Raw genomic sequence first — 13,840 nt, forward strand, 5'->3', positions numbered from 1 at the left:
TGCTGTAAGAGGCATTACCTGTACCAAGCAAACCTGTAATCACATAAAGAAACAGAAGTGGTTCCAGGTGCCACAGCTACAACCTCTATGTTGGGGCTCTGTTCAGAATAAACACTGACTCACGCTTCGCTCCTCCTGATGTTTTTAACTACTTCCAAAATATCCAGGTTTGGGATCTGAAGAAGTCAATGCAATGACTTGCAAGTCCAAGGGACTCCCACAAGTCAGAGCTGTGGCGTTTTAAGCTTCTTAAACTCCAAATTTAAAACACAAAGCACAGAGAATAAACTGATTAAAACAAGTTTTATTTAACAAATTATATTAAGAATACAGACTAAGTTATCACACAACGAAACTTCCCTTTGTAAAATACAGGAGGGTCATCTAAAATAAATATAAAATGTAGTAACATTCGTAAGATTAATGCACAGTAAATTCACTTTCAATAACCCAACAAAATGCATTGCATCTTAGAAAAACACTTTGCAACTGTGTAAAAGGTTTCTCTCTTCTATTTGCAGGATGACATTTAAAACTGTTGCTGTTAGGAAACAAGTGCACAATAAACAACCAAAATATCCAAACTGTTTGGTTTCCCTGTATTGAATGAATTGAGCAGCACCTTACTGAGCTTTTTCATGAGTAGAGGAGCACCCCCCCTACTGCAATGCTGTCAGAATTTTATGTCTCAGGATAACTAATCTCAGCTGCCCTGCTGCCGAAATTCCCGTTCTGTTTGTCAAGGCTCAAAGGCTGAGGTAATTATTGGAACACAGCGAGACGCGCATGCCCTGCAGCAGGAGCAGGAATGGCTCTCCAGTGAGCTGCTCTGCTGGCACCTGCGTGATGTGCCTGCTGCCACCCCGGCCAGGCTGCTGGGGCTGCTTTGGGACAGCGGCCGGGTGGGCACATCTGGGAGGACAGACCCCGTGTTGCCTGAGGGCAGCAGGGAGGTGAAGGCCAACGTGCGACCAGCCAGCTCCAAAGGCACCGCATCCCAATTTCCCTCCCAGAAGCAGATTTTTAGGGCCCCACTGAAGAAGCGCCCAGACCTGTGGACGCACACCCTTGCCACTGGCATCCACCCGGCACATGCCAAGCCCGTGCCGGGACCTTCTCCAGGCTCTGCGGGTTCAGTCTGAAGAGCTCAGGAAACCGGGGAGCAGGGGACAGGTATGGGTGTAAAACAAAACAAGCCCAAAGGTACAGACTACCAACAACCTCGCACTATACAGGAGGCTCACGGGGGATCCTCTCCTACAAACACCACGGGCAAACTCAGTGACAGTCAAAGGAAAAAAGTTTGACGAAGTTTATTCCTATGCAACTACACCTACGAGATGCTCCCACAGGGAAGACACCTGCTACAACTGTCCACACTTGAATTTTAGCACAAAGTTCACACTCTACGGTACTTTCTGGACTAATTTCTTGCCTTTCCATTGTTAACACATTAGACAGCACAGCCTGGCCTGGATGGCCCACGAGTCATCTCGGCACACGACCTGCTCTTTGCCGTGAGAAATCCAGGAGGCAGCGTGTCACTACTAATTCACATCAGAAGGTGTATTTTACAGCAAGCAAACCCCTCACTGCTGCTTTTCTGTCTCTGTTGCAGACATAGGATAATTTGGCAAACTGATTTCTCCATCAGCCACAAGATTAAGCTACCTAGAGACTAGTTTTGTTCTAGGAATAGAGGCAAGGTAGCCAAGCACATCTGGGAAAGCTCTGCAAATCCACTTTTGTTGCTTTCCATTGACTCATCCCCTCCCCTTATGCTCCAGAAAGCTCCTCCACAGCCAGACACCGTCAGCATCAACATCTCCCTGAATATTTCACCTGGGCCAATGCTACCACAGTTGCCTTTCAGACAGGGAGGGAGTAAGATGTAGAGATGCTGGTACTGGCTACGGCACACACCAACAGGGGACTTGCTGCAAGGAGGATGCAAGGACCAGCCTTGCAATGAGCTGCTGCGAGTACAAAAGTTATGGAACAGCAAATAAAATCTGCCCGTGGAAATGCTGACCTGATGCCCAAGGTATTGGGAATTCAGAGGTGCAATATAAAAGCTTCCTATCATTGGCGGACTGAGAAGATGACACATATAGTCAACCAACCTGCACCGTGTGTCTCACTGTGCTTCCAAGCACTGGCTCTGAGCCTTTGGAAATGCTGTTTTCCAGCTGTCGCTTAGCAGGTCTCAAGAGCTCAGCTGCCTCTCAGCAGCTGTAGCTCTTTGCTCAAGACAGTTCTGTTGCATTTGTACCACAAGAACTGCATTTGTACTATTCATGCTTTCAGTACAGGCTATCCTTGCAGTGCCACAGCACAGAAACACACAGTGAAGATCAAGCTAATCTCTCAAGTTTTTTTGCAGATGCACCCTGAAGCAGCTTTGCTAGCCCAGCGTAAGAGGGAAGAGTGAGAACCAACTATACAAATACATCTTTGAAGATTTCTTAGATGCTTGTCCCAGCTGCACATCCCATCAGCATTTTGAGCTATCCAGTGTTTCTTGTAGGTCACTGAAGAGAAAGCTGAGCTCACCATCTCTAAGACGACTGACCAAATGTTAACTGTTGCTGTAAGTATTAAAGCACTAACTTTATCTACTGATTTTCTTGAAGCTAAATCTCACAGGAAGGGACCCAAAGCTACATGCCCATTTTTCTGAGGCATATGCAGGGAGTACCCCACTGAACACAGGGCTCAGCAGCTATCTGAACTCGCTCCTCACTGAGCCCTCCAGCTGCTGCACAGTCAGCCCTGCCCTCAGCATGGGATGATGTGGCTTGAGGAGGGGCTCCTGGCAGCCACCCCACCCCCCATCTCCCTGTGGCAGGAACTGCCCTGGAGCTCTGCAGACTCTGCACCGACCGCCCTGCACCAGCCTGCAGCCCTCACTCCTCCACCACCAATCAGTAACAAGGAAGGTCAGTTCCCTGCAGCTCCTTCATCCCAAAAATATGAGGAATGCACTGCTGCAGATGGCTTCTACCTACCTGCAGCGTCCACTAAGCCACAGAAGCAATGAATGGATGCCACAGAAAACTACAGAAAAAAATACAAGCAGAAAAATAGAAAGACAAAAGATGGATGAGATGGGCATAGTACTACAGCATGGAGTGGATTTGAACTTCAAGTGAACCTGAGCCGAATGACCAGGCTGCCATGGTATGTTCATTTGTCGATGTCGGCATCATCAATCTAGCCTTTGTGAAGCTTGGCAGTGAGGTCTGGCTTTTCTTTCCTGCAGGATAAATAAGAACTAAAAATGGTGCTGCAACCTCCAAGTAAACGAGCATTTCCATGGGGCCACCCAAACCTCCAGAGCTGGTGCAAATGGCATAGCTTTAATTCTTTTGCCCAAATACGACACACCTGCAACCAAATTGGCCTCTGCTCTCCAATTGCACGGCCTTGCTTTACAGAGGCAGTTTCAGAAAATTATTTACCTGATTGGAAGAAGTTGAAGCGAAGACTTAGACTCAGTCTGTCCTGAATGTTATAGTATTTTGTGCTCATTATCCCAGCAATACGGTATGGTGCCTTAAAACCAGAAATGACTCTTTGGACAAGAAATATTTTACATATATACAAATAAAAAATACAAGCTGACAGTACAAAACCTACTGTTAGTCACTATTCTGTCCAACTAGAAAACACAAGATCAATCAAAAGCAGTGCAAAGCAGGTCAGGGCATACATACGACCCAGACTGAGAGCGACAATACTATTATTTGTTACTATGGCAATTGCATTTCAATAGGGTTAGGTAATCAGTATTTTACAATATAAAAATTTGTATGTTTTAACACTTACTTAAAAATTGCCATTTTGCTGCCATGATGTAGCTTTGTTCTACAGCAGAGACTTGAAAAAGCAGCATGGAGTCAGATGGGCACTTCTAAATAACTTATTACAGCAACAGACTTCTCCAAGACATGCATTTGACTCGGGAGCGAGCTAAGGTCAGCGATCACAAGGAGGCTGAGGTCAGGGTTTAATGCATCCCACTCTCATCCTGCACTACGTCAGAGTTCAGTGCTTCCCCATGAGTGCACAAAGGAACAGGCACATCTCTTTTTTTTTTTAGCAGCTAGTGGGGCAAATATTAGAAAACTGTCCAAAGTTACCAGCAAGTGACAGCATCCAAGTTGTCAGCAGGGCGCCAGCTCCGCAGGCAGCTTGGCCAGGGGTCAGCGGGGCACTGCCGCGGTCTGCCTGGGCCGCTGCCAGCATCCAGCCCAGAAAGAAATACAAGACGTTTGTCGCTCTAGTTCCTGATGGACAAATGGACACCCTGTGCAAAGCAGAGGTGCTTCACCTCAGGAACTGCAGTGCAGCCTGTGCTCTCTACACCCCTCCACCTTGCTGGTCTCTGGAAAGAGAGCCCAAGGCAGGTCTGAGCAAGTGTCCCCAGCTCCACCAGCCTACAGCAAAAACAAGTGATCACAGTCTCGGGTTGATTCCGGCTGCGGCGGAGCTGCTGTGTGCCCGGACCTCGGCAGAGGCAGACAGGGCATCCGCCATGGCTCGGTGCTGCCCGCTGGACAGAGCGCTGCAGGGGGCCTCCAGTCGGGCGGTGTCGAGAGCCCATCAGCTCCATGTCAGTTCAGGTGTGATGCCTGGAGGCTTGCAGATTAACCAGCCATATTTTTTACTCTTCCTTACTTTTAGGGCTCACTGCTGAGCATTTCTTCATGATCCATGAGCTCATGGCTTGCTGTTCACAGCAGTTTGTAACAGCTCTGGGTTTTGTGACTGTCCTGCGGCAGGGGTTATAAAGTGAGGACAAGTGAGGAGCTGCTGTCAGGCTCCCAGTCATGTACTCACGTGGAGAGGTATCTGCAGCAGCGAGAGAGGGTGGTGGCAGCTGCTGAAGGGTTGCGCAGTCCCAATGCGTGGAGTGGCATGTGCAGGAGGAGGTGGTGCAGCACAGGGTGGGCGGTGATGGCCGGACGAGAGAGGTCTGCTAGGATGGCCCCAGCACTGCGTCCCGTGTCCCGCTCAGTAGTATGCATGCACACGCCTGCTCCAGCGCCGGCGGCCCCTCTCAGGACTGCGGGACTGGTGGGCATCTGGTGGGGCTGGGCGGCAGGCGGGCCGCCGCGCTCTGCTCTGTCCGGAAGCTGTAGTCGTACTGTGGGACAAAGCAAGACAGAGGGAACCGTGGGGCACTGCCCGATGGCAGCCTGGGCCAGGGTGTGCAGCCACACAGCCATGCTCCCCGGCCTGTGCCGGGACGATACACAAGCAGAAGAATGACATAAGTAATGTGCCTGGCAGCTCCCTGAGCTGTGACCTTGTCCCTCTGCCCTGGGCATGGCCACACCGCGTGAGCCTGCTGGAACTACCACATCTAACTGTCCTGGCTAGGATTCACTCCGCTCTTCTAAAGCCCAGCGTTAACACAAACACAGCCACAGTCATCCTGCACGTAAAGCAGCTAGTCAGAAAGATTCCCCTTTGCAGGCCTCATTTACACAAGCATACTACCATAATTACACTACCATCATTACACTACCATCATTACACTACCATCATTACACTACCATCATTAACATTTTTAGTTTGGCAAGGTGGCCGACAACACCTATACTCGTGTCTCTGCAGCCCACAGATGTCACTGCAGCTGGCTGGACACTGCTACAGCCCAAGGGACATCCCTGCTGCTGAGGGACAACCCTGCTGCCGGCAGGATGGGGCGGTGCAGGCCTGGGCGCCACAGCGCACACGAGTGCACCGTAGCAGTGCCATCTCGTGGCACGCCACAGGCCGCATCCTGACAGCCCCAGGCCACCCTGGGTGCCACTGTGGCCCCTTGCCATGCCATGGCACCCGTTGGAGAGGCCAGGGCGGCGGCGGCTCTCCCATCGCTGGTGCTGCGGCTGAAGCAGGAGCAGCACACGGCGCCGGCTCACCCACCGTAACAGCCCTGGATATGAACCGTCCTTCATGTTCCCCATTGTCCTCTTTATGGCTCCTGGGATGTCACCAAGATGTCCCCCTGTTCCCCTGGGCCAGACTCATTTGTCACCACTCCTCAGCAGCCAGCCTGGGGTTCGGCACACGCAGCCAGCACGGCGGCCTCGGGAACTCAGTGACTTTGCTGGTGCCTGACCCCGGCCACGTGTGCGGGGCTAGGGCCACGGTGCTGGCCGGGCTGGCTATGCCAGGGCTGCTGCGGGCCTGTGCGTGGTGCCAGGCACCCTCGGAGCTGTGTGCGGGCTGCGTGCCCCTGCTGGAAAGGCAAGCTGGGCCTGCTCCCGCAGCCGGCTCTCCCAGCAGATGTGGCTCGGCCTTCCCTGCTCCAGCGCCAAAACCTTCTTACCGCCCCGCTTCGGCTCGCCAGCAGCCCTCAGCGCCCAGCTGCGGCAGGGCCTGCTCCTCCCGCGGGCATCAGCCGGGCCCTGCAGCGCAGGTCACCGCGGGCCCTGCAGCGGGGCCCTCCCCGGGCCGGCAGAGGGCGCGCGGGCTCCGCGGCGGCCCCGCTCCCCGGCCGGTGCGCGGCTGGGCGGCGGCGGGAACGGCCCCGGCCCCGGGGAAGGCGCCCGCCCGGCTGGGCCGCGCCGCGCCGCGCCGAGCCGAGCCGAACCGAGCCGAGCCGCACCGCGCCGCGCCGGGCCGGGCCGCACAGAGCCGAGCATTAGCGGCCGCTTGCACGGCGCAAGGGGACGCGCCACGGAGCCGTCCTTCTGCAGGCTGCGTTTTAATTGGCAAACGCGTCTTCATTAATTTCACCTCAATGTCATGATGTCACAGCTAGCAGTACCAGCCCCAAGCTAAATAAGCAATAAGCCTCATTTTTCAACACACAAACACATAAAGATGTCAGCTCAAACTGTTTACTAATTAACACTTAAAAAGACACAAATTAGATATGCGTGGCTAAGAGCAATTATAATCAAGACGAATTTCTCTAGTCATTTGGGAACTGAAAAAAATGCCTAATTGCTGGAACCAATGTTTTAAAAACTGAAATCATGCCAGTTAGCAAATATGTTCATTTAAAGAACATTTCATGTGACTGCACTCCGGAGAATTGACTACAAACACGAGAACAAGGAAAAATATTTCTGTATAAAATTAAAATTTTAAGCCCTTTTAGATGTACAACTTCTTCATCAAAACATATTCGCGAAGAGCAGCCCACGAAAACTCGTAGCAATGAGGTGGTTAAACGCACCGCCTTCCCTGTCAGTTTAGGAGGAATGATTAATCGGAGATGCTGCTTTACTAATTAGCCTCTCCCCAGACTTTCCGCCCAACCCGGCTGCAGCGGGGGGGGGCGGGGGGAGGGCTCCGCCAGGCCCAGGGCACCCGCCGGCCGCGCACGCCGCTGCCCGCCCGGTCGCGGTGCCGCCCCGCCGCCCGCTCGGTGCTTGTCCCGCTACCGGGACGGGCAGGCGCCGTGAGGCCACACCCGCGCGGCCCCGCTCCTCGGGGCCCGGCATCCACCAGAGCAGCGGCGGCCGCACGGCACCCTCGCCTCCAGCCCGCCGGCCCTCCGCTCCGCACCACTCCGCACCGCAGGGCTCCAGGTGCAGCCTGAGCACCCATTTTCAACAGCGTTCCCGAAAGGGCAGAGTCCATGCAGCTCACCTCGCAGGGTGCACACATCTGCAAATGCACGACAGAGAACAGTAACTCTTGGAATTCTTTGGGAATATTTTTTGCAAGGCATCTAGCTCCAGGGAAAATGTTCTTGCTGCTTTGGAAATCCAGAAGATTTGCTGTAATGGTGCTATTGCTTGCAAGGGAAATAAAGCCATGCAGAAATTCACAATATTTATATGCACAGCTATCTATGTACAGACAAGATGCTTCATCAAGGAATATGGGCTGCATAATTATACTTTTCATTACTCTGAAATGCACACAGCCTGTAACAGAACGGGAGGGTGTGGGGAGAGCTGGCAGGTATCAACCTCTCCTCCCAAGGCCACAAATGACGCCGGTGCCAGTGTCGCTGCACGCCACTGGCCTGCAAGGGGCATGGGGCAGGGCTGCACAGCCCCCCCCCCAGTGGTGCCCAGACCTCTCCTGCACCAGGCAACACGCAGAGGACAACAGAAGCAAATCCAACACCACTTTGCCCTCCCCCCAGCAAAAGGGACCTGCTGCCCCATGGCCAGCTCCTGGCGTGAGTGGGGGGAAGGAGGCAGGCATGCAGAGGGGCTTGCAGCCCTGAGCACCCCTGGCTCACAGTGCGTGGGGCCCTCGTGACGGGCGCAGGCAGCCCCAAACAGAAGCAGGGCACACATGCCACACGGCAGGCCCACAGCGCCCAAGGCGGCAGGTGCTTCTGCCAGTGATTGCCCCCGTCGGGCAGCACTGAGCCACCGTCGGTGCTCCCCTGGCCCACTGGGTGCCTGGAAAGCCCTGGCAACCGACCACCTTCTTTTTGTACTCAGAAAAAACTTGCATCGGGAGAAGAGGATGGATTCAGGAAACTGGACTCACAACTGGAATCAGAAAGCGGAGAAGTCATGATGAGTCTGGAGGTTTTGCAACACCATCTTCTTTCTCTCTGCCTTCAACCCAGCTGGTTGGCACAAGATATGTTTGTGACTGGTGGTACCCGAAGAAGCATGTGCTGCTGAAACAATTTTCCTCCTGGTCTGAGACTTCAGCCGAGAGGCAGCCCTTGCAGAGCAGGTGGCTCCTTGGCACCATGCAGCCCAAGTCACGCATATACCAAAACGCTCCCTCAAGAATGTGAGACCACCCTCAGATTGATACATGTCTCTCCCCCAAGCTCCTAGAAGACTCACACTCACTGGCAGTGCAGCCCCATTTTCCTGGTAACGTTACCAGCACTATCAAACTGAAAAACGATGAAGGAGTTCACCTGACATTGCTTAGACAAGTTCATTTGCTTCCCTGAGACGCAAGAGGCAACCTAATACAGTGTCCCGTTTGTAACGTGTTTTGTTAATAAATGAGAAAGGTTAAATAGAAAGACATCTGGAATTAAACGGAGGGCAGCAGACTCTGCCATTAGATTCAGCATCTAAAGTACCTTCACCTGGCACAGATCACAGAGGACATCCCCAATTCTGAGCTTACTGTTTGAATCATGTTGACTTTTATCCACCAACAGTGACTTGGGGAAGTCAAGGGAGGCCTTTTCCATAAGGGAAAGGATCTCACAACAAAGTGAACACAGCTCTCACGACACTTTTGCTTAGTGCCTGGCTGGCTACCTACCTCCTTTTCTATTTCTGCAAGAGTTTTGATTGTGATGCCCAAGAGATCAACTGGCTGCATCTGGCAAGAAAAAAAAAAAGAAACAGAAATGTCAAATTCAGGGGGTTTTTTTGTTTTGTTTTGTTTTTGTTTAAAGTCAGCAAATACCCTTATCACCAGAGATTTAGAGGCACCATCTGTAAACACGTGCATAAGCCTTTTTCTCAGTCCACCACGAGAGTGAAGAAGCAGAAGGCGGGTTAGGAATAACAGCTCTAACGCCTTTCTCCCTAAGCGGGGACAGCTGACACTCATCTCGGTGTCACTTCACACAGGTAGTTCCTCAGCCATCTCCCTGCTGCAGCATGGCTGTTACTGCAACGCACTCTGTAACACCCTATGGATTTCATATGGCCACAGCACATAGGTGTGAGCAGCACCGGCTGTGAGAAGCCCTGACCAAACTGACCATATGGTGGCAATGGTGTCTAAAGGATCCGAGGGGAGGATTAGCACGACCTAATCTCTCTGCATTTGTCCTCGCAGCAGGGACTCCAGCTTTCTGGGAATAACGGCCCATAAACAACCCTTTCAGAAAGCAATGGTTGTGAAAAACTGCATCCGGCTGCACACGCAGGTTGTGTCAGCAGGAAGAAGAAAGCACAAAGTGGGAGCACAACATGAAAAATCAGATACAGCTGAGGCTTGGTGTTTGCCTTAACAGCTTCTTGTAAATTGATTTTTAAAGAGCTATTGTTTTAGGATCAAATGGATTGGGGAACTGGTAACGGGAGGTGGAGCCTCTGAGCTCTGGATCACCAACTTAAACTAGGACTGGCCCAGTGACACTCAAAAGTAATTCTGAAGCGGTATGGGGGTTTCTGTTTCAGCTGAGCAAACCTGTCCTGCCCAGGCCATTGTCGGCACCAAGCAGGCAGGACGCAGGACGCGGTGCCCTCCCGAGCTCCCCGCTGCCAGGCAGGAGCCCTGCCGCCAGCAGCACAGGCATGCCGAGCAGGACTCCACTCCAGGAGTGAACTCACTTAGAAACACGCCACATGAAAATAACCCAGCCTGTTTTGTTGCTGCACTTGAGACACTTTGGCTTGTATAATCTCCCATGGCAGAGGGCAATGGGAATCCTAAAATCGTTCTTCCATCCCTGCTCCTGCTCCCTGGAACGCAGCCGAGGTCCAGCTGTGGTGTCATTAGGACATATCCACCTCCGCAAACCTTACAGGCTGGAACTCGCAAACATGAGGGTGCAGCCTTCCCACCAAACTGGATTTTGGCCAGCGCAGCTGTGGCAACCCTGCTATCCCGGGCCAGCTACAGCTGCTTGCGCTCCACCTGCAAAACCACCAGCGCCCACCAAGAGTGAGTAACTCTGGAAGATCCTTGCCCACGTGTGGCCACCCAGCTCTGCCCATGCAGGGTGCGGAGCCGCAGGAGCCACATGGCAGCTGCCATCACTAAGGTGCACCATGCCATTACCATTGCATTGAACTTCTGGGGCACAAAAGGGAAGCTGTAAAGCTGACTGCACTATGCCATCTCCACAGCAGGTTAAATCTAGGAGAGCTGTTCATTTGCAGCTTTCTTTACAATCTAAGCTAAGAAATTAGGTATGTTTCCAGCGCCAGAGTCCCATTGACATTCCTGTTTCTGGTGGTGATAAATCTTCAAGTCCTGGGACAATTCAGTTTTAGAAGTAATCTGGCAAAAGCCATTCCCACACTATGGGAAAGTATTGTGAAACACAACCTTGGGTCATCTCAAGCACTAGGTACGTATTAGGCCCCACAAAAGAAAAGCTCCCAGAAATGGGTAGTTTGTGTTGATGCTTTGTGATCGTTCCTCATGCAAAGATGAATTTTAGACACTGGGAGAACAAAGAAGGCAACTCACCCCTTCAGGAGCACAGGCAAACTTCTCTGAAATCATAAAAGGCACTCCATCCATTGCTGAAAGGGACAAAACGAGTAGACATGTCACATTTCCAGCTGACTTTGACATGCAACTTCACACATTCCCAGTGACAGATCAGGTATTCATGGCATTGACACATGATTGATACCTCATAGAAGTTATTGCCAGGCTTTTCCTCCCTCTAACCTGTCAGTGGTTTCTCTCTGTTCGAGTCACAGCTGGGTTAGTCCCTACCAAATCAGGAATTCAATAAACCCTCCCTGCTCTATCCATATACAATCTCATACACTCAACACTGAGTCTTCCGATTTGGTTCAGCTGCTCAAACAGGGCAGTATTTGAAACTGAAACTAAATACACACAGTTTAAGAGGACAGACATCTGTTTACCAGTACCACACAGAACCATTTGAGCAAAGCCAGTGGTGTCTGAGCAAGAGGCTAAGGACCATACCTCGTTCAGGTGACACACACCTCCCCACGGCAGTCAGTACTACTGCCTGGGCAGGATGAAATAAAAAATCCAGGGCCAAGCACCTTCCCCGGCCTGGCTCCTGCCAGGGCAAACCCAACAGCGAGCAATGGATCTCAGACACTTGCAAACCACATCTGGAAGATGTAAACCAGTGGAATATGAAGACAGACACAAGGACATCACAACACACAGAACAGCCTTGTATCACTGGGCCAACTCTGTAGCACAACCTCACTGACACCAAGAGGCTGGTTTGCCTTTATATTGTCTGGTGTATTCTTCTTAGTGCAATGATGTTCAGTGTTTCTGTCTTGCTATCACCACCTCAGAAACGTCACAGAATGCCTCCCACAAGACGTGTCAGTACAAGGGAGACACTTATTTTTAAAACATGTAACTCAGCAATTTCCACACAAGACTGAAAAGGGCACATTTCTAAGGCAGAGTGCAGCCCCAAACACACCCCCTTTATTTCTGTTACGTCTTTAACGTTCTAAGTCTTTAAATTTCAGCTCTGAAAGAAATGAAAACTTCAAACTAGAGCAAATTTAAGCCCTGAAATGCCCTCAAGTAATCCTCAAATAGGGTTTTCTTTCACAAAGCATCTGCACCCAGGAACCCAGTGTTTCTCCACTTGCTGTTTGTGACTTCCATCAGCACCAATGAGTTACCACATTAGTGATTTAACAAGGGTTACTAAGCATACTTAGCATTTTACATTTACTTTGTATATTTTCGACTTAAAAACCCCCTCCACTGGAGTTATTTGTGGCAGCCACAGTGCTATGCGAAACAAAAGGAAGCAGATAAAAAGCAGCATCACCAAATCCAGGAAGTTTTGAACCTGAAAGACCATCTGCATTTGTTATCCCGACAGAAACCTGCTTTGATCAGTCACACGCCGGCTTTTGTAAAGTAATTTAAAGAATAAGCTGCAATGAGCGTGCGTGCTCTCGCGGCAGCCCCCGCTGGACTGCCTCCATCCGTCCTTCGGTCCTTGAGCACTCCAGTCCTCTCAGAGCTCAAAACTGCAGAGCAAAGCAGCAGATGAAAGCAGGGTGTGCCAAAGGCTCAGCAGCGCAATTAGCACTCTCCTAAACAAACGAGCTTCAACAGAGCTGTAATTAAGCAGGCCTGTAATTAAGTATATGCCCTTTATCATAACGATCATGCTTAAAAATGGCATGATGCATGGAAGTGTGTTATTAATGCTGCACTCCCAAAGCGCAGGAGCGTGCACAGGAGCCAGCGTGTCAGGCCCGTCACCAGGCTGCTGGTAAAATACATTAAAGGGAGAAATCGGAAAATAACACACTCATTCAACAGCTCTGTTCACAGCCAGGCACTAGGAGTCACAAGGATTTAAATACCCACCAATTCAGGAAACTTTATGGGACTCAAGCACCAGGCTGCCACAGCCGGCTGCCTCCCCAGTGCCGGGAGGGTGGCAACCTTTGCCCCACGGCTTGGCCGAGCTCCAGGAGCCCCCAGTGCTGGCCAGTGGGGAACCCTCCCCCCCCCCGACACGTGGGGACCGGCTGCTCATCCCTTGCCTCTGCTTCCAGGCTGGACAATGGCCCTGGACAAAGGAACCGCTTTGGAGGAAGGACACCCTTGTGTCCCCCACCTCGCCCTGGGAGGTGCTGCCTGCCCTCCAGCAGCACTGGCCACAGGAAGGGAGAGATTCAAAGCTGCTGCCTCATTTTTTTCACGTTCACAAGGACTTCAGGAATGAGGCACCCAGCTTCCTTTTAAGAGTGTATATACAAATCCAAGAAGATTAACAATTGCAGCGACAACTTGTTCCAGCACAACACTGAACCGTCTCACATTAACATTAGCTTTTACATCATGTCAACAAGACTGCATCATGTTTGAACAAAACCATGCTGCTTCCAACAAAACTCCAGCTGCAGCAATGCCTTTTTGCAGTGATTTTACAGGGGAGGCTCAGTGCTGCGTACCCCTGCCCGCTGCACAGCCCCTCGCCGCAGCAGGGCCAGGCTGTCCCGAGGCCAGGCTGCAGCACCGGTCCCTCCCTGCACTCTGCAGTGCGTACCTCCCGGGCAGCGCCAGCTGCTGCACCACCAGCTCAGCAGCACGTGCCCAGCCCTGGCAGACACCTCTCCCCACACAGGACCCATCTCTCCATGTTTCCCATGTGCAGCATGGCTGTGCAGCACCAGCAGCAGTGCTGCCGTGATGGGGCTGCACATGAGCAAGCTTGCATTCAAAGCGT

At 51.7% G+C, this 13,840-nt stretch overlaps 1 protein-coding gene across 5 annotated transcripts in view; it reads right to left on the bottom strand.

Moving 5' to 3' along the window:
• Positions 1-284: 284 nt before the first annotated feature.
• MVB12B (multivesicular body subunit 12B) overlaps positions 285-13,840 on the bottom strand; it is a 68,878-nt gene continuing 55,322 nt past the window's right edge. For 4 of the 5 annotated variants that reach the window (XM_056351154.1, XM_056351156.1, XM_056351157.1 and 1 more), the window contains 3 exons: positions 11,107-11,162; positions 9,220-9,279; positions 6,841-7,629 (listed from right to left, as the gene is read on the bottom strand). In XM_056351154.1, the coding sequence (XP_056207129.1) occupies positions 7,246-7,629; positions 9,220-9,279; positions 11,107-11,162 (500 nt within the window). In that variant the 3' untranslated portion in view covers positions 6,841-7,245. Of the gene's footprint in view, positions 5,150-6,840; positions 7,630-9,219; positions 9,280-11,106; positions 11,163-13,840 lie in introns of those variants that run through there. The other variant, XM_056351159.1, reaches the window with a different exon arrangement.

Source organism: Falco biarmicus, chromosome 9 (genome assembly GCF_023638135.1).
Source record: "Falco biarmicus isolate bFalBia1 chromosome 9, bFalBia1.pri, whole genome shotgun sequence".
Taxonomy (NCBI): Eukaryota; Metazoa; Chordata; class Aves; order Falconiformes; family Falconidae; genus Falco; species Falco biarmicus.